At 42.8% G+C, this 20,107-nt stretch overlaps 2 protein-coding genes across 4 annotated transcripts in view; one reads left to right on the forward strand and one right to left on the reverse strand.

Moving 5' to 3' along the window:
• The window catches only part of RASIP1 (Ras interacting protein 1), a 329,706-nt gene that overhangs the window by 98,140 nt on the left and 211,459 nt on the right, over positions 1 to 20,107 (forward strand). Inside the window, exon 3 of the mRNA XM_078654930.1 lies at positions 11,819 to 12,402. Coding sequence (XP_078511056.1) covers positions 11,819 to 12,402 — 584 coding nt within the window. The remainder of the gene's footprint in view (positions 1 to 11,818; positions 12,403 to 20,107) is intronic.
• Positions 1 to 20,107, reverse strand: part of LOC144770423 (uncharacterized) — a 143,566-nt gene that overhangs the window by 11,040 nt on the left and 112,419 nt on the right. Inside the window, exons 5-6 of one of the 3 annotated variants that reach the window (XR_013598890.1) lie at positions 15,190 to 15,295; positions 14,992 to 15,103 (exon numbers count right to left, since the gene is read on the reverse strand). The exons of 1 other annotated variant lie outside the window; for it this stretch is intronic. Coding sequence is in view for 1 of the 2 variants with exons in the window: in XM_078654932.1 (XP_078511058.1) it covers positions 15,264 to 15,295 (32 nt within the window). In the remaining variant the exon portion in view is untranslated. Of the gene's footprint in view, positions 1 to 14,991; positions 15,296 to 20,107 lie in introns of those variants that run through there. One more of the 3 variants, XM_078654932.1, reaches the window with a different exon arrangement.

The following is a 20,107-nucleotide window of genomic DNA, read 5'->3' on the forward strand; positions in this document are numbered from 1 at the left end:
TTCTTTGATTGTGATTTACCTTTTCTTACTAGCGTTTTATACTTTTCACTAATTTGGGTTGGACCTTTATGGTTTTATATCTTAAATGTTTTATACATTGGCTAGTTGTTGCACACATATCATTGTAGCATTAAAAAACACAGAGACTGAGCCTCTTTATAAAATAACAATAGGTTGGCAACTAGTAAATGAGAAGAATGAGTATTGGTAAAATATTAGTTAACCAATCATCTGAGTTAAGGTAGAACAGGAGGAGGCAGGAATAAAGGTCTGGAAGTAAGGAGGGCGAGGATAGGTAAAAGAGCAGGTCAAATATGCAACAAATGCTATTGAGTATTTTACAGTGGCAAAATGTATTGCTGCGCCCTTTACAAATGCCAGATTGATGGGGTGCTAACAGATTTTTGTTTTCTATGAAGGCGTTGAGGTGCACAGAAAGACACTTTTCCATGCATTTGCTAAGCCATTGTAGGTTTGTGGTAGGCAAGTTATTGCTGTTGTGGCTCAACCTGTGTATTTATTGGAGAGGACAATCTGTCCTGTTTTTAGAGCGTCCGGAAAGATTACTTCTTATATGATAAGTGGATTAGTTGTTACCATAGTGCAATGAAAAGTTGAAGCATTGTATCATTCAGTCTGGAATTACACTGTCATGGAAGAAGTTTGACTGAAGCGATGTAATTATTTTTGTTAGCTGATCTTCAGACATGTGCATGAGACCAGGGGTGGAGATTGAGGAGAGATAGATATTTTGTAGGGTATTTGAGGCCACTGAATTGATCAATTCCTTTAATAAGGACATTTTGCAGATGACATTTTGTGAATCCTGATATTTGACATTAAATTAATACATACTTTACTCTGGTTGAGGTGTGGTGCATAGTTTAACGATGTAAATAAGTTCAAACGTCTTCTTTCAATCAATCAATCAATCACAAGAATTTGTATAGCACGCTACTCACCCGTAAGGGTCTCAAGGCGCTGAGGGGGGAGGGGGGAGGCGCTATTGCTCGAACAGCCAGGTCTTGAGTTGTTTCCTGAAGGAGAGGTGATCCAGGGTCAGCCGTAGGTGAGTGGGGAGGGAGTTCCAAGTCTTGGCTGCCAGGTAGGAGAAGGATCTTCCTCCGACGGTGGATTTCCAAATTCGTGGGACAGAGGCGAGGGCGAGGCTGGCGGATCGGAGCTGGCGGGTGGGTGTGTAGAATGTGAGGCGTCTGTTGAGGTACTTCGGGCCCGTGTCGTGGAGAGCCTTGTGTGCATGGGTGAGGAGTCTGAACGTGATCCTCTTGTTGACGGGGAGCCAGTGCAGGTCTTTCAGGTGGGCAGAGATGTGGCTGCGGCGAGGGATGTCCAGGATGAGTCGTGCTGAGGCGTTCTGAATGAGCTGGAGTCTTTTCTGGAGTTTGGCTGTGGTTCCAGTGTAGAGGTTGTTTCCGTAGTCCAGACGGCTGGTGACGAGGGCCTGAGTGACCGTATTCCTGGTTTCTGTGGGGATCCATCAGAAGATCTTTCGGAGCATGCGCAGGGTGTTGAAGCAGGATGATGAGACTGCGTTCACTTGCTTGGTCATCGTGAGGGAGGAGTCCAGGATGAAGCCCAGGTTGCGTGCGTGGTCCGTTGGTTTGGGTGCGCTGCCCAGGGCAGGGGGCCACCAGGAGTCGTCCCACGCGGAGGGAGATGGTCCGAGGATGAGGACTTCCGTCTTGTCTGACTTCAGTTTCAGATGGCTGATCTTCATCCATTCTGCAACATCTCTCATTCCTTCCTGGAGGTTGGCTTTGGCGGTGTTGAGGTCGTTGGTGAGGGAGAGGATCAGCTGGGTGTCGTCGGCATAGGAGATGATGTTGAGGTTGTGTTGGCGGGCGATGGCTGCGAGAAGGCTCATGTAGACGTTGAAGAGGGTTGGGCTGAGTGAGGATCCTTGCGGGACGCCGCAGATGACTTCGGTGGCCGCGGATTGGAACGGGGGGAGGCGGACTCTCTGGGTTCTTCCGGCAAAGAATGAGATGACCCACTTCAGGGCCGCTCCTTCGATTCCGGTGTTGCTGAGGCGCTGTATCAGGGTGCGGTGGCAGACGGTGTCGAAGGCTGCTGAGAGGTCCAGGAGGATGAGGGCAGCCGTTTCCCCGTTGTTGAGCAGGAACCTGATGTCGTCGGTGGCTGCGATGAGGGCGGTCTCGGTGCTGTGGTTTGCTCGGAAGCCGGACTGTGAGGGGTCGAGGGATCCGTTGGTCTCGAGGAAGGCGGAGAGTTGTCTGTTGACGGTCTTCTCGATGACTTTGGCTGGAAAGGGAAGGAGCGAGATGGGGCGGAAGTTCTTCAGGTCCATGGGGTCCGCGATGGGTTTATAGCATTCTGAATCCTATCTAGCTGAAAACAAGTTTTTGCAGCTTTTAAGGCTCATTAAAATATTGACTATTCATCTGATCTCATGCTCTCTATTTTACAGAGCTTTACTTTCAAGGAATTGCTTATTGTTGAACCAATGGTTATTGATACTGAGAGTACTTTGGTTTAAGCAAGCTATCATGGAAGAGCGGATTCATTACATAAATCAGTTTACCTTTGCGAATACGTTTGTTAACATAAGTCGGAGAGAGTGTTCTTTTTAGGAGCAAGGGCCCTCACACACGCCGAGGGGTGTCATGCTTCATCATCGGGCAGCTCCAAATTGGGCAAGCGCTGTAATACCCAACTGGCCCTGAGAGGGGGCTCTTTGTCGAAGTTCTTTTCTTTTTCGCCGATGTGAAGTGTGAGGTTGGATGACTAAGTGTGAGTAGAATGGAAAAAAGAGTTTGTGCTAAAAATTACTATAGGGATCCGAAGGCTATTTTAATCACTTGGGGCCATATGTATCAAGCAAATTCGCATGCGAATGCAAATTTGCTAAATGGAATGTATTAAGCAAAATGTGGTTAAAAAAAAGGAATCGCAAAATTTGCGATTCCTTATTTTGCGATTGCATTTAAGGAATCGCAAAATTTCCGATTTCTTAAATGCAATGTATGATTTAAAAAAAAAATGCTAATTGTACCTAAGGAAACGCAAATTACCACCAACTTCAAGTTATTCCTTAATTGCGATTAGCAATTTGCTAATCGCAATTAAGGAATTTTAAGAAATCGCAAAAAATATTCAATTTTCTTGATACATACCAATTTGCGATTCTGAAATAGCGATTTCCTAAAAATCGCTATTACAGAATCGCAAATTGGCTCCTTGATACATATGGCCCTTGGTCCCTTTGTCATAGTTAAAAACGTGAAATGAGCGAATGATAGATATAATGGTCTATCTTTGCTACAGTTCATGTGAGTCAAGGTTCAACATGTTTCATGCCTGTTACTGTCCCGTAGGATCATGGTATTTCGTCAGGACCAGTCAACCTCTTTCTACTCAAGTTTTTCAGCAGTCTGTTTTTCAAGGCGAGAGCCATGACCAAAGCTCAAAAGCCATTCTGCTTACTACATTTTGAATTTGCTGAATCCTCTCACAAATGCCAATGAGCATGCCATTCCTATAACCGAGAATGACCAGACACAAGCACCAACGATCATGGATCATATCTGAGATGGAATAAGAAGGAGGAACTTTTTTAAGAGACCGAGTTGTAAAAATAGTTGAACCTGGCCTTTTGAATCTGAAAGATCTTTATCAAAACAGATTCCCAGGTTCTTGGCCTTCCCAACAGGAGAAGGCACATGGCAAAACCCCCAGGCCAGAGCTGTATAGTGCAGCACATCCGGTCTTCCCCAGTGACCAAGACCTCAGTTTATCAGAGTTCATTTTCAGAAAATTAGTTGTCGTCCAATCATCAATAACAGCCAAACACTCTCCTACACAATTAGAAGGATTGGTGGAGAGCTGGCCAAATCTCAGCAAAAGCAGAGTATCTTCCAAAGAAGGCTACTTATAAGGATTCAAGAAAATAGAGACATGAGACCTTTGAGCAACTGCAGGTTTATTATCGATGCATTTCAGAAAAAAGACTTGTAGAATTGGTTTTATATATATGTTATAGCATTATGTTGTGTTATAACATTTCTAGATCACAGCAAAGAGGTGTGCTGGCACTAAACAGAGCTATGAGTGACAGAATCGGTGAAAAAGAGAGTTAGCTCCTAAATAGCCGTCAGGTCTTTAATGCGTTCTTGAAGTGATGTAATAGGGGAATCCTCCACAGAGTGCTTGGGAGCTTGCTTCAAAATGTGGCAGCCTAAAGGGAGAAACACCGCCCAAACAAGACCAGCTGAAGCAATATATATATGCCTCTGAGGATCGAAGGCACAAAATAGTGTGGACCTATATTGTGAACAACTTTGAAAACATGACATAAGGATTTAAAGACAATATTTTTTTCCACTGGAAGCAAGTAGATAGTCTTCAAATCCGCTGAACTGAAAGAGAAACAAGGCAGTCCAAGACACAGTCTGGCCACCACATTTTGAACCCTTTGCAGTTTCTTTATTAGGCCCATATCCATGCCTAGGCAGAGAGAATTACAGGGATCCAGGGGCCATATGTATGAAGCCAATTTGCGATCGCAAACGCAGAAATTCTCAGAATTTCAACATTTGCAATTGCAAATTAGCAATGTGCAATGTAGCAAACAAAAACCCCCTTGCAAAATAAGGAATCACACATTTTGCAATTTTCTAATTTGCAATTGCATTTATGGAATCGCAAATTGCGATTCCATAAAATGCAATGTAAGAAGCACATAAGAAAGTGCAATTTGGCCTTAAGGAATCGCAAATTACCACCAACTTCAAGTTGGTGGTAATTTGAGATTTCACTTAAAAATGCACTATTTTGCATTTTTTAAAGTGCCATGTGGCGCACATACATGCCCTTAGGGCATGTATGTGCGCCACATGTGCACACATGCACATTTCAGGGGTACAACAGGGTGTCCTTTTGACACCCTGGCACCCTTGATTTTGCATTCTCAATTTGCGATTCTCTATTTGCTAATTGCAAATTGAAAATGCCTTCCAATTCATTCCTATGGGCCTCTTAGCCAATAGGAATGAATGGGACAGTATTCCTTATTTGCGAATCTCAATTTGCGATTTGCAAATAAGGAATATGTAGGATTCGCAAAATTATTAGCAAATCCCACATATATTGCATTTTGCGATTCTCTAATTGCAATTTGCTGAAAATCGCAATTTGAGAATCGCAAAACTCTATTTTCATACATATGGCCCTAGGTGACTCAAAATGGTGTAATGGATCACTACTCAATGCACGCTCTTGGGCAGAAGAGGCAAGTCTTACAAAGGTCCCTCAAGAGGAAGAAGCAGGTGGAAGCAACAAAAGCTCAGTTTCAAGGTATACACCAACAGTATTTTTACCACTCTGTAGAAGCAAGCAGGATTGACCAGAATGGAGGCCAACCATAATGAGAAAAAGAACTGGAAAGGTGAGAATATCTTATCCAGAGCACCTCTATTTTGTTATAATTTAACTTCAAAGAGTTCTGTTGTATCAGAGTATAGACATACACTGACGGTAAGAATCGAAAAGGGTAGAGCCTGACCTGGCCACAGTGATAATAAATTGGGTGTTGTCAGCATTCTTCATACACTGAAGAGCAAAAGATTTTACCAACTGTGATAAGGAACAAATGTAGATGTTAAACGTCGTCTGGCTTAAAGAAGACCACCGAGGCAAGCCTTGTTCCATTGACATATTCTGGCACAAACTAAGGCAGATAGACTGTCTGACCTGCCCTTCAAGTAGTAACTATGCCTATGGAGGGCCTTACCCAAATACCAATCTCATGCAGCTGGATTAAAAGACCTTACACAAATACATAGCAGTGCTCAATAGATATGTCAGGTTAGGGTAAATTATGTTAAGGTAAATTCACATTAGATAAGCATAGGTCTCGATTAGCATTTTAGGCTAGAATTACATCTGGTTGGGGTTAGGTTTGGTTATTTTAGGATGATTTAGGAGCTGCTACTGTTGTTTTGGATGAGGTTAGGATTAGATAATTAGTAAAATGTTAGCAAATTGGCAGGTTGAATTAATGGCTATATTATGTTAAGTTAGGTTTGGGGTTTAATTTATTAGTTTATGCTAGGTGCACTACATTAGTTTAGGCTAGGGAAATAGTACAATAGTTATGCTTTTTGTTTTGGATTATATTAGTCTTGTGCTAAAATGTTTCTGTAATGGACCTTCAAGACATTTGGTGCTTACAAGGGCCCTCATTATCAGGGATGCAATTTAACACACACATCGATAACTCCAGGGGGAAATTCACCACCCACAATGATAAGGGTTCAGATGCTTCAGACCCGATAATTCTGGGCCCAGTGACACCATACTTTTGCTGTTGCAAGCTGCCGGCATCAGCACAGCCAATCCCTGCCCACCACCTTTAGCAGCATGGGGGTGGGAGCATATAGTGCTCCCCAGACAGAGGGCGGCCAGCCCTGTCCCCCCAATGCCACAACTCTACCACCATATGCCCCACTTATCCTCCCTGTGGACTTTCTGCCAGTTTAGACCCACCAGAAAACATCTGCAGTTTTTTCCCCAGAGTTGGAAGAAATGCACAGTAAAGGACCTGATATTTTTTCAGTTATTCTCCATTCTGAGGAGAAAACTTAAAATTGCCAGAATGTGGTTGGTGAAAGAATACTGGCTGGAATCAGAGATTCTAATCCACCAGCATCCCCGCACCACGTTCCGGACAGGTCATACTGAGCGCCATAGTGTGGCCCTAACCACTTATTCAGTAGAGTACTTGATATTTAGCAACATTATACCACAAACTAGGGTGACAACACAGGAGAAAGTGGAACAGAGACCTTTATTCATCGCACTTTGGGCAAAAGAGAAGGGGTGGGTCAGGTAATGCCTTTCTGAAGACGGGAACATTTGTATTGAATCTAAGTTCTTCAGGCAGATGGTGAAGCATCTGGATGGCCTGATTAGGTGTCTTTGATTTTTAGGGGCTTTCTGGCATGGAGTTTATTTCACCGGTAGCTGAGAGGCCATGGTGTGTGAGGCACGGTGTGTGGGACAATCCATTTAGATTTTTAATTAGATTTGAGTGGGAGCCAGTGTTGATCTTTCAATATAGGTGATACATGCTCCTACTTTTTGGAGCCTTTGCCAAGGTGTGCTGTTGTGTGGATAATGGTCTTGGAAGATTTCAAGGAGGTTTTAGAAAGTCTGGATGTTAGAGCATTTCTGCAGCCCTTAAGTCAGCAGGAGGGATAGAGGGCTTGAATTTTCTGAGTAGGAAAAGTTGAAAGGAGGATATTTTTGCTAGATTAGGTATGTGGGATTGCATTATACATTTTTGGGTAATGATGAGACCAAGCAAATTAGCTGATGGAACAGATACGGGGCAATACGCAAGAGAAGATGGTTGTTCAACCCTTATTTGTTCAGATGGGTCCCCATTAAAACAACAAGGGGTGGTGATGGACAGAGTCTCTGAATTAAGCAGAGTACTCTCACCCAGTCAAGAGATCAGGGCTAGATCCAACACCGTTTTTTAGCTCATTGCACCATCCCAGTTTCAGAACCTGGCTGTATGCAAATTAGTCTGTCCCTGGCCCAGTGCATCATGGGAACAGGGCAGACCACACTACAAAAAGCCAATTCTCACACTGGGAAGGAAACAAGCTTCCGGGGACCGGTTTCTGCCATTTCAGGCGTCTTCGGCCCGGCTTGCTTGAATCCTGATGGTGCAATGAGCAAGGGACTCACATCTGAGTGTACCCTTCCACGCTTAGGGTGGACAAAATTATTAACAACAAGGGGTGGTGATGGACAGAGTCTCTGAATTAAGCAGAGTACTCTCACCCAGTCAAGAGATCCGGGCTAGATCCAACACCGTTTTTTAGCTCATTGCACCATCCCAGTTTCAGAACCTGGCTGTATGCAAATTAGTCTGTCCCTGGCCCAGTGCATCATGGGAACAGGGCAGACCAGACTACAAAAAGCCAATTCTTACACTGGGAAGGAAACAAGCTTCCGGGGACCGGTTTCTGCCATTTCAGGCGTCTTCGGCCCGGCTTGCTTGAATCCTGATGGTGCAATGAGCAAGGGACTCACATCTGAGTATACCCTTCCACGCTTAGGGTGGACAAAATTATTAACAACAAGGGGTGGTGATGGACAGAGTCTCTGAATTAAGCAGAGTACTCTCACCCAGTCAAGAGATCCGGGCTAGATCCAACACCGTTTTTTAGCTCATTGCACCATCCCAGTTTCAGAACCTGGCTGTATGCAAATTAGTCTGTCCCTGGCCCAGTGCATCATGGGAACAGGGCAGACCAGACTACAAAAAGCCAATTCTTACACTGGGAAGGAAACAAGCTTCCGGGGACCGGTTTCTGCCAGTTCAGGCGTCTTCGGCCCGGCTTGCTTGAATCCTGATGGTGCAATGAGCAAGGGACTCACATCTGAGTATACCCTTCCACGCTTAGGGTGGACAAAATTATTAACAACAAGGGGTGGTGATGGACAGAGTCTCTGAATTAAGCAGAGTACTCTCACCCAGTCAAGAGATCAGGGCTAGATCCAACACCGTTTTTTAGCTCATTGCACCATCCCAGTTTCAGAACCTGGCTGTATGCAAATTAGTCTGTCCATGGCCCAGTGCATCATGGGAACAGGGCAGACCAGACTACAAAAAGCCAATTCTTACACTGGGAAGGAAACAAGCTTCCGGGGACCGGTTTCTGCCATTTCAGGCGTCTTCGGCCCGGCTTGCTTGAATCCTGATGGTGCAATGAGCAAGGGACTCACATCTGAGTATACCCTTCCACGCTTAGGGTGGACAAAATTATTAACAACAAGGGGTGGTGATGGACAGAGTCTCTGAATTAAGCAGAGTACTCTCACCCAGTCAAGAGATCAGGGCTAGATCCAACACCGTTTTTTAGCTCATTGCACCATCCCAGTTTCAGAACCTGGCTGTATGCAAATTAGTCTGTCCCTGGCCCAGTGCATCATGGGAACAGGGCAGACCAGACTACAAAAAGCCAATTCTTACACTGGGAAGGAAACAAGCTTCCGGGGACCGGTTTCTGCCATTTCAGGCGTCTTCGGCCCGGCTTGCTTGAATCTGAAATGCCAGAAACCGGTCCCCGGTAGCTTGTCTCCTTTCTGGTGAAGAATTGGCTTGGTAGTTTGGTCTGCCCTGTTCCCATGATGCACTGGGCCAGGGACAGACTAATTTGCATATAGCCAGGTTCTGAGCTGGGATGGGGCAGTGAGATAAATAACGGTGATGGATCAAGCCCTGATCTTTGGACTGGGTAAGAGTGGTCTGCTTAATTCAGACACTCTGTTCATCACCACCCCCTTTTCTGTATCGTTTTTGGCCACTATAGGTGTGGCAGGGTATACTCAGACATGAGTCCCTTTCTCACTGCTCCATCAGGATTCAAGCAAGCCGGGCCGAAGAGGCTGAAATGCCAGAAACCGGTCCCCGGTAGCTTGTCTCCTTTCTGGTGAAGAATTGGCTTGGTAGTTTGGTCTGCCCTGTTCCCATGATGCACTGGGCCAGGGACAGACTAATTTGCATATAGCCAGGTTCTGAGCTGGGATGGGGCAGTGAGATAAATAACGGTGATGGATCAAGCCCTGATCTTTGGACTGGGTAAGAGTGGTCTGCTTAATTCAGACACTCTGTTCATCACCACCCCCTTTTCTGTATCGTTTTTGGCCACTATAGGTGTGGCAGGGTATACTCAGACATGAGTCCCTTTCTCACTGCTCCATCAGGATTCAAGCAAGCCGGGCCGAAGAGGCTGAAATGCCAGAAACCGGTCCCCGGTAGCTTGTCTCCTTTCTGGTGAAGAATTGGCTTGGTAGTTTGGTCTGCCCTGTTCCCATGATGCACTGGGCCAGGGACAGACTAATTTGCATATAGCCAGGTTCTGAGCTGGGATGGGGCAGTGAGATAAATAACGGTGATGGATCAAGCCCTGATCTTTGGACTGGGTAAGAGTGGTCTGCTTAATTCAGACACTCTGTTCATCACCACCCCCTTTTCTGTATCGTTTTTGGCCACTATAGGTGTGGCAGGGTATACTCAGACATGAGTCCCTTTCTCACTGCTCCATCAGGATTCAAGCAAGCCGGGCCGAAGAGGCTGAAATGCCAGAAACCGGTCCCCGGTAGCTTGTCTCCTTTCTGGTGAAGAATTGGCTTGGTAGTTTGGTCTGCCCTGTTCCCATGATGCACTGGGCCAGGGACAGACTAATTTGCATATAGCCAGGTTCTGAGCTGGGATGGGGCAGTGAGATAAATAACGGTGATGGATCAAGCCCTGATCTTTGGACTGGGTAAGAGTGGTCTGCTTAATTCAGACACTCTGTTCATCACCACCCCCTTTTCTGTATCGTTTTTGGCCACTATAGGTGTGGCAGGGTATACTCAGACATGAGTCCCTTTCTCACTGCTCCATCAGGATTCAAGCAAGCTGGGCCGAAGAGGCTGAAATGCCAGAAACCGGTCCCCGGTAGCTTGTCTCCTTTCTGGTGAAGAATTGGCTTGGTAGTTTGGTCTGCCCTGTTCCCATGATGCACTGGGCCAGGGACAGACTAATTTGCATATAGCCAGGTTCTGAGCTGGGATGGGGCAGTGAGATAAATAACGGTGATGGATCAAGCCCTGATCTTTGGACTGGGTAAGAGTGGTCTGCTTAATTCAGACACTCTGTTCATCACCACCCCCTTTTCTGTATCCCATTAAAACTTGAGCAGTGGTATTTCCAGGATACTGCTCTACTCATTCATAACAACATCAGTGTTCCTGCACCCAGATTTCCAGGGTGCAGAACAAGTGACCCCAATTTTACCAGGCATGAATGTATGCTGGTAAAACATGAAGCTTGAGCTGCAAGTACTGCTCAGTCTTGGCCCCGGGGTTCCATCTGAACTCCTTCCAGGGCACGGGGGAGCACAGAATGGACCCTGCCTGTCAGCACAGAGTCTTTGCTGTGCCCTGATTCCTTAAAGCACCACCTGCCCTGCATCATCCCCTGCCTCTATTTACCAGCTGCTTCGAGCAGGTGATAAATGGAAGCTTATCTGACCTTAGAATGGGTACAGCACAAGTGGATTTTGAACCAGTAAATCGAGGTCCTCATGTTATTCACTATTCTGTGGACACACAGTCATAATAGGAGCATTTGTGGGTCAACGTTAGTTAGAGCCACAAGGTATCACCCTATATAAATTCATCCACCTAGTAATTGTGGCCAACAAGGGTGTTCTCTTAAGTACAGGAGGAGGAATTCTGTGTTTTTAATCTTAGGAAAACATAACTTGACCAGTTTTCAGTTTTCCTGAAATACTTTCGGAATTGTTATGATTGATGTATTGAAAATTTGCCAGGTCAAGTTGACTATCATCTGCTACTGAAATTCCTTGAGTCCCTTTGTGTAAGTGGTTCCATGCAAAAATTGAACAGAACGAGGGGTCCTTGGGAAACTCCATAATTTAGAAATAATAAAGGTGATTTGAATGAGCCTATTACTACAAACTGTGACCTAGGATAAAGATCCATAAGAATACTTTACCCTCTATTCTCAATTTGGTTGAATGGGTGGTGAGATGTTTGTCATAGGCAATTTTTTCAAATGCAGCTAAGAAGTTAAGCAGGTCCAAGAGGACTGCTTCGCAGTCATCCTACTTATCAATTGCTTTTTTGAATAGATGGGTTTTCATCCTGTACATGAATACCATTAATCCATGTGTCTCATAGTAATGAATGTCTAAGCAGCATTCCTAGCTTTCACTTTTCCTCCATTTACTATCGGTTTCATTTCTATTGGCAGGTCTACATCCTCTGACACAGCCAGCCGTACTAGTGAAACGGTGGAACTGCGCCAGCCAACTAAAAACAAGAACCAGCGTCACAAGCGTCTGTCAAACCTTTTCCACCGAAGCACCAATAATGTGGGCACCATCAGTGCCGGAAACAGCGGAGGCCGCTGGGCTAGTGAAAAAAAGCTCTCTGAGATCATTGATCATGTGCCAGAGGACCTCGTGGAGCTATCCAGCCAGAAGAACCTGCCTGGCATCCTCAAAATCTTTGGTGATGACATCTCTTCGGGCACCAACTACAAGAGTGTGCTTGCAACGCCACGCTCCACTGCCCGGGAGTTGGTTAAGGAAGCACTGGAGAGATATGCAGTCACTGACCCTGACACAGATGCCTTTGCCTTGTGTGATGTAGTTGGGCGCTTTGAGGGCAATGACAGGGATTGGAAAATGGAGTACCTGCGCATTGTGGGGGACAGGGAGAGGCCCCTGGTGCTACAGGAGATGTGGAAACCCAAAGTTGGTTACTCCCGCCGTTTTGAAATCCGCAGAAAGGAAGAAGTAGAAAAGATGTCTGCTGAGGACACAGAGACAGCAGGTAAAGTAGTGCCTAATTATGTGCTTTTAAATCTACACTAACAGATACATATTAATGGCGGATTAGGAACCCTAAACACATTTAATCTGCTCGCTTGTCTTTCATCTGACTCCCCGTACATCAATGCAGTTTCCAATATTGTCTGTTCTTTCACACTATGATCAAGCCCTTGTCTGTTCAGGGCATTTTTGACTTGTCTTACATATTTTCTCATTACTCCTTATGATTGCAGTCCGATGTGTTTACCGCCCTTTCTGTGAAGAATGTAAGGAGAATTGATGCATTGAGAATAGAGGGGTGTTTGTATGTATATCTACACACACACGCGCGGCCACACACACACACACATATACACACACAAGTACACACATATATATATTCACTGAAAAATAAACAAAGGTTAAAGTAATGTTATAGTTAGATGAATATGATGGCAACATTAATGTTTTGAACTTAAAACAACACAGAAACTCACCAGTTATAGTTAGCTGATCTAACTATTACTTGTGCCCCCGCCATGAATTGATTCTGAACAAACATATTATATCACTCATGACATGTTCTAGGACATCATGTATGACATCAATGATGACATCACTGATGACAAATCAAATGACATCATTAATGACATCACTGGTTTCATAATCCAATGAGTGTGTTAGTTTGCTTTGTAGTTTACATAGTGGCAGGTAGCTACCATATTACTTTTCTACCTAATGTTGTACAGCCTGTGTCCAGCTAATGGGTGCCCAGTGTTTCTAATGCATCATAGGTGTGTAGAGGTCTTGAACACATTATAAATCTTGAAGAGTAACTCTGTGTGCAGAGGACATTTGACAACAGGTATCCAGTATGTTCAACACAAGTTTTTTGGTTCTGCAGAAAAAGATTCCAAAAGGGCAAAGATTCCCATAGTAGATATTGTAAGCAGCCTTCAGTTATCAGACAGAATCATATCAGCATGACATCTTCTACTTTACATAGGCGACTGCTTGCACAGGTACTAACCTACATATTATTTTGCTTTGGAAGATAAACTATCTGTAAAGTTTTCACCACAGTATGAAGGCTGCAGGCAACATGATCTTTAGCACCCTCAGACCTTGGTTATTTTAAGCAAATATTGTCTTTTTGATGAGTGTTGCATAGAGTGTACACTGTTCTTGGTAGATACTTTTTAATACTTTGTGGTGTATTTCTCATGAGAGTTTCACTCTCTGCTAACAATGTAGTACAGAGTAAACTCTCTCTACAGAGCATATACTGTTTACAGCGCCCACGTTTGTAGTGATATCAATTCCATTTCTCAATGTAGTAGGGCATTAATTTTGGAACAGACGTTGAGTATCTTGAGGAACTTGGTTTTCTCTGAACAGGTGTACACAGATTGAACACCGTCTGCAGTAGGCATTACCCATCTATCTGTGGTTGATTGTTTATGTGAGCTCGGCTACCCATGAATGCTTACTACACCTAAAGGAGTTGTATCTGTGATGGCATTAATGATGCTTCATATTATTTTGAGGCATTTTGCACTTACTTTCAGGCCTCTAATGCCATAATAACTTGTAGAGTAGGTGTGCAAAAGAAGCTTGGAAGATGTCCTCAGTGATGTCACAAATGATGCCATATAACAGGTCATAAGTGATGTAATATCTAAGGTCATAGTTTCAAAAAATAAGGGACCCCCTGAAAACTCTAGGAGTTCCTAGGACAGGGAAACAATTATAAATAAAGTAACATTCCTAGGCAACTAGGGACCATATGAAAATCAAGTTCTATACATGGAGAGATAATGACTACATAAGCTCAGTGTACTACACAAATCAGTTAAAAATATATCATTTTATTCATATAACATTTAAAAGTCTGACATAAACATACATGATGAAACATGAATAGCATGACATACAATACAATAATATATACATGACACTAACCAATTTAAACATGGAACAAATAAGTGAAATTAATCAAAAAACAAATTGACAATTCAAGTGGTATGACCCACAAGTGGCTGAGATGTAGTAGATGTTTGTAATTTTCTCTACGGCGTTTTGGCGTACCAGACACCTTCTTCAGGAAGAGCCACACAAATTTCTGAACAATAAAAGGACATGAATCACATATAAGTACACTGAGGCTTTGTAGGGATAACGCTGTGCATATACATACAACAAAGTGAACTCCAGGAAAGAGGAAATTATGATAGAAATGGAAAATATTTAAGCAAGAAGAAAAGTGCGGATAAAGAGTACTGGGCGTGCTCAGGGTGTGAGAAGGAATGGAATGCCCACATTTCTGCACCCAATTCGGTGACATGCATAAATGAAAATAATATTGTGAAATAAGACCCATATTCAGAGACTATGACGAATAGCATGATAAAACTTACCCAATAGAAAACAGAACAGAAGCTGAACACTAGATATTGATAAACACTAGTGAACGATTCTACAATAAAAAATGAATCAGATAAGACTGGAGAATCAATCTAGAACAAAGCAAAAGAGGGAATTGAAAGGTGAAAAAGAGATGGAGAAAAGAAAGGAAAGGCGCTACAAAATATGATCTAAATGCCAAATTCACCTGAGGATGCGGCCACCAGTCGCGTACCAATCAAAGGAGGAACTGTGGTGAAACTTGAGCCCAAGTCACTCGGCCTGCTATGCTACGATAGAGAGGCCTATTGCACGGTTATCTAAAAGAAGCAATAAAACACTTTGATGACCTGTAAAATCCACTATCGGTACTAGACTAAAAATACAGAGGCTAAGATGGTAATACCTTGGAGAGAAGAAGGATCTCAGAGCTGTTGCTAGAGATGGTTTGTCATAGGGATAGAATGACGATGTGCTTAATCACAGAGGAACCGTACATATGTCGCGGGTTTCTAATGTAGAAAAAAATAGAATGATATAAAATGATGTTTGCATGTGTACTGAAGCAAATATGAAGACAAAAGGTTCAAATGCCAAAATCAGTGTGGACTAAGATGGCAACAATAACGCAACATGCATGCTCATAACGATGGATCTACGAGTTAAAAAATAGATATCTTAGCACTCCGATATAATGGGCAAAGTGCCGGCAACCTTTTGACTAAAGATGAAATCTAATAGCTGCAGCTACGCGCAGCAACCATGCAATTCACGAAGGATGCATAGATTGAAAATAATTGTTTAAACAATACGATATATTGAGCAGAGGGCCAGCAACTATTTCAATAATAATGATTGGTGCTATGCTAACGTCGAGGAAGGGGACAAAAATGAAGCATGGTCGGTTTAAAGAAAAAAATACATTGTGTAATTACAAATAGCGTCCAGCACTTTGCCCATTATATCAGAGTGCTAAGATATCTCTTTTTTAACTCCTTAGAGACACAGCTTTTGGTTGTGCGCAGAATGGTATTGGCTACAGGGTTTGGCCTGCTGCCAGGCCCTGTGGCCAAACCTCCAGCAGGCAGCTAATCCCACATTACACACAGCCTTTGCCATGCGCAGCACAGGTTTGGCATTTGTACCCAGGGGACTCCAGCCCCTGGGTCAAAACATACATATTAGTGGGAGGGGGATGTGCAGCCCCCTCTCTAATCCTTAATGGGCCCCAATGAAAACAGGAGGGGGCCATGCTACTATTGGGTGCAGATTGACAGGTCTCCATCCCTTCAAAATTGGGAATGGAGCTAGCTAAAAGATGATTTACAAGTATAAAATCACTACTAGAAATGTTCCACACATAGGTGGAAATCTCCCTATGGTAACATTTAAAGAAAAATAATAAAGTGTAATAATTAATGAAAGAATATTTAAAATATGTTCATGTAAAATAAAAATAACTTATAATAAATATTGTTAACCTAAGACTAAAAAGATTAAATGTTACCGCACATTAACTCATCAAATTATATGTGTAAAAATTAAACACAAACTATTATATTATTTTATAATTATTGATATTTTAAAAAGAAAATTAAATCCCACCCTCACTATTTGTTTACATGTAATTATTATTTAGTCACCTTTATTAAAACATATCTGCTTAATTCATTTCAATGAACTTTAAATTATAATTAAAGCTTACAACTTGTATTTAGTTATATACATATAAATATACAATTATATAAAAGATGGTAAACTTTATATAAGTAGACAAATCTTTATTACAGCACAAGATACATGTTTCTCAGTACATACCCAATGTGTGGTTATTAGGACGTTATGGTGTGCAGGGCCGGATTTGGGCATGGGCGAGCTGGGCCCAGGCCGCCAATCTTCAGAGAGGCGAAAAGAACTGTCTGCTAACAGCAACACCCCTCTTTATTGGCTCCAGTGATTTTGTTTCAAACGCTCCTAATCATTTTTAACGTGCTGTCTTGTATTTGCTGTTTTTACCAACCTATCAAGCCCCTACATTGCTCACCCATCTATCTCTAGCCTGCTGTGGACACACACCAACACCCCCAACCTAACAAACAATTTGGAACGAGCCTTACAGAGCAAATGTGATTCAGGGAACATGGGGGAGGGGCGTGGTGGGGGGGGGAGGGTGCACAGATGTGTTATGAGCGGCAAGTTGCTGCTCTGATGTAACCAATCAGGGTCTGGGATTTTATTCACCAGCAGTAGCAAGGGCGGCAAATATATTTCCGCCCAGGGCACTACTGGAGTAAGGGATGGCTCTGTTGGTGCACTCAACCTGGATGCAGGCTTACGTCTGAACCAAGCTGTTCTTCATCAGAAATAGCCTCCTGTGACTTGATATTACAATTCTGAGAGATCCGCACTTATGAGGAAGTATTCAGTGCTTTATTAGACAAAAAGTATAACACAACAAAAACAACTTGACACGTTTCAGTCCCCCTTCACCTTGTTCAGGAGCATTTAATATGGTTGTATCTCACTGTTGAGAAGTTTTCTCAGTGATATTCATCATACGCCCCTCATATGAAATTTCCCCCTCCACCCCTAACACTAGAGCCTGAAATATATCAATGTGCAAAATAGAGTGCAAGGTTAAAAACAATAACAATTCATGACCCAAAATATTTCATGGTCACCATGAGTTCTTTTTAAATTAAATAAAGCTTGTCATTAATCTTGGAGCTGGTTGCTCCAATTAATCAATGTTCCTGAAACCAAGTGCACAATGTGCATTCCGGGTGATGTAGTGCTAGGCAAACTGTGGCGCTTGACAATGCATTCATGACATTGTTTTTTGCGTTGTGCCATTTGCTTTTATTGTGTCCAACATAATGTTGTACCAAATCATATTTTATTTGGATTCCTGTGCATTATGTTCAATTATTCCTGACTCGTTCTCAGTTGTAATTTTTTGAAATGCGCTGCTGGATGTTGTAGTTTTAAATCGCGACAAACACTTCCAACTTTCTGTAAATCACATTTGTGTGGAAACAACACCAATGTATGCCTCTGCCCCATACTATTTACACTGCGTGTTAAAGAACTCAAATGCCTAATTGGTGGCTTTGACTGATGGAGTATATCACACATGCTTGCTATAGTTTACTCCAGTGCGTTAACTCCTGTGATTCATTCCATGGTTTTGATTGTTGCCCTCCGGTGGGCTGTTGTTCTGCTAGTATGTTATTTTTCAACCTCTGTATCTGTTTTTTTTAATCATTTCGTTAGAATATTTGAATTTGTCAGTGATTTGGAGTTTCTTATCAAGACACGTGGGTGTTCCTTACATTTTATAGGGGCACATGTATTTCGTTATCTTGGCTAATCTGATAGGGAGTTAAGGTTTGAAGTGAGATTATATACCTTGATTACATTTGGTGCTATTTTTTTTCTATATCCCCCACACGATCCAGTTTTGGTATCTGATCCACTGCAAAGTATTAGCTCAAATGTCTTCCAGTGTTAGGTTTTGTAAGGGGGCTGATGGTGCTCCATACCTACATTAAATTGCATGGACATATTAGTATCAACTAGGTGCAGATTACCATTATTTTCTATGGTGTGCTATTTTGAGTTCCTGCTTTAACGATTTTCTATGGGAGTGTGGTGCACTACCTTATTTAGGTCCTTTTTGGCTGTAGTAACTTTAGAAGTGCAATTTGTGAGTGGGTGTTTGTATTTACATGTCCTTTCCTAAACCCTTCCAATTCCCCTCCTTGCGCCTCTGTAATGCTCTCCCATTTAGGGCCTGATTACAAGTGGGTTGGTTAATTCTGACCTACGCATAAAGCCCTGATAAATAACGTACCCCTTGGTATTGTTATTTATCAGATGCGTTAATTAACACCTACACTCATAATCAGGCCCTTAATAGTAAATATTCCCCATTTTCCATCCACTTCTTCAGGTTCCTCCCACATTTACCGCTAAAACATATACCTACATGTGGAAAGATCTCTGCAACTGGGGCAGAGATCTCTGCATTCCAAAGATAGCAGAGGTGGAGGCAGAGATCTCCATGCCTAGGTTTGTGAATAGCATTCTACAGTACGTCAGTAGTACTACTGTAGTGTTACTAAACATACTACAGACTGCATTTTGTGACCAGGCCCCTTTATCCTGGATTCCAATTTAGCCCTGGTACCAGGGGTACTTAAAGCCATGACATGGATAGCAGCGGATACCCATAGCGATCCTTAATTTCATGTATATTGTGTGCATGATGCTTCTGCAGTATATGGGGTTGCACAGAAATGAAAACAGTGGTTGCTGTTTTTTCTGGAGTCTAAATCATGCTTGTCTGTAAGTAAGGTTACCTATTGGTGGGACACTAAGTTCCTGGAATTTCATGTTATTAAATGTTTGTTTTTAGTATTGGTTGTCCAATTGGTTAAGGGGTTGTGAACCAGGACTACAACACCTAGAATGTTATAGGTTATTACTGAAATTAAACAGGGCTGTCAAATGGTGTCCGTGAAGACGTAGTTTCCTCAGGTAAGTAGGTATCTAACACCAACTGAGATTGTGAAGTCTTTATTTAGAGGATCAGTGGATTCAGTCATAAGTGACACAGTTTGGGTGGTCTATGGAAAATCTCCATAGTTGAGAATGGGTCACGGACAAGAACCTGCCTCTGATCTTGATAAATATCTCTCTAATCCAGGGATTTTCAAACTGGGGGCGGGCCCCCTTAAGGGGGGCCTCAAGTGATCTCGAGGGATGCTCCAGGCTATAGCCAAGAGAAGCATTATGCTGATAACAGTACAGTAAGCCGCTCTGTAATGGTCTATCACTAATATCTTTTGTCATTTATATTATGGCTGGGAGAAGGTGTCACAAGGGAAGGGTACTACAAATATTCTTCAATTCCCCCACCCCATTTCTAATAATCACACTGTGGAACCTTTCACACATTAGTAAGGCCTGGAACAGTTTGTTTGTCAATCATGTATTTGATTGCATTTTTAAAATTGTAACAAACTTTTACTGGAATTTTTAAACAAGTCGAGACATATGTAAACATTGCCATTTTAATAGAATAATTGCGAAAATTCGGAAGGGGATCTCCGATAATTATTTTTTAGGGGGGGGGGCATTAAAAAGTTTGAAGTCCACTGCTCTAATCTGAACTACCAGGAACAATGAAAAGGACGCAAAGATATTTTTTCCATCTGGCTGTCCACCTGCAAGTTGTCTTTTTTCACTTATAGTCCCAGTAAGAAAATGCTGTAATATAGGGTACGTGTCTGTGCTTGCGTACATTCTACAGCACATTATAA

The sequence above is a fragment of the Lissotriton helveticus genome, chromosome 7 (assembly GCF_964261635.1).
Source record: "Lissotriton helveticus chromosome 7, aLisHel1.1, whole genome shotgun sequence".
In the NCBI taxonomy this organism is placed as follows: domain Eukaryota; kingdom Metazoa; phylum Chordata; class Amphibia; order Caudata; family Salamandridae; genus Lissotriton; species Lissotriton helveticus.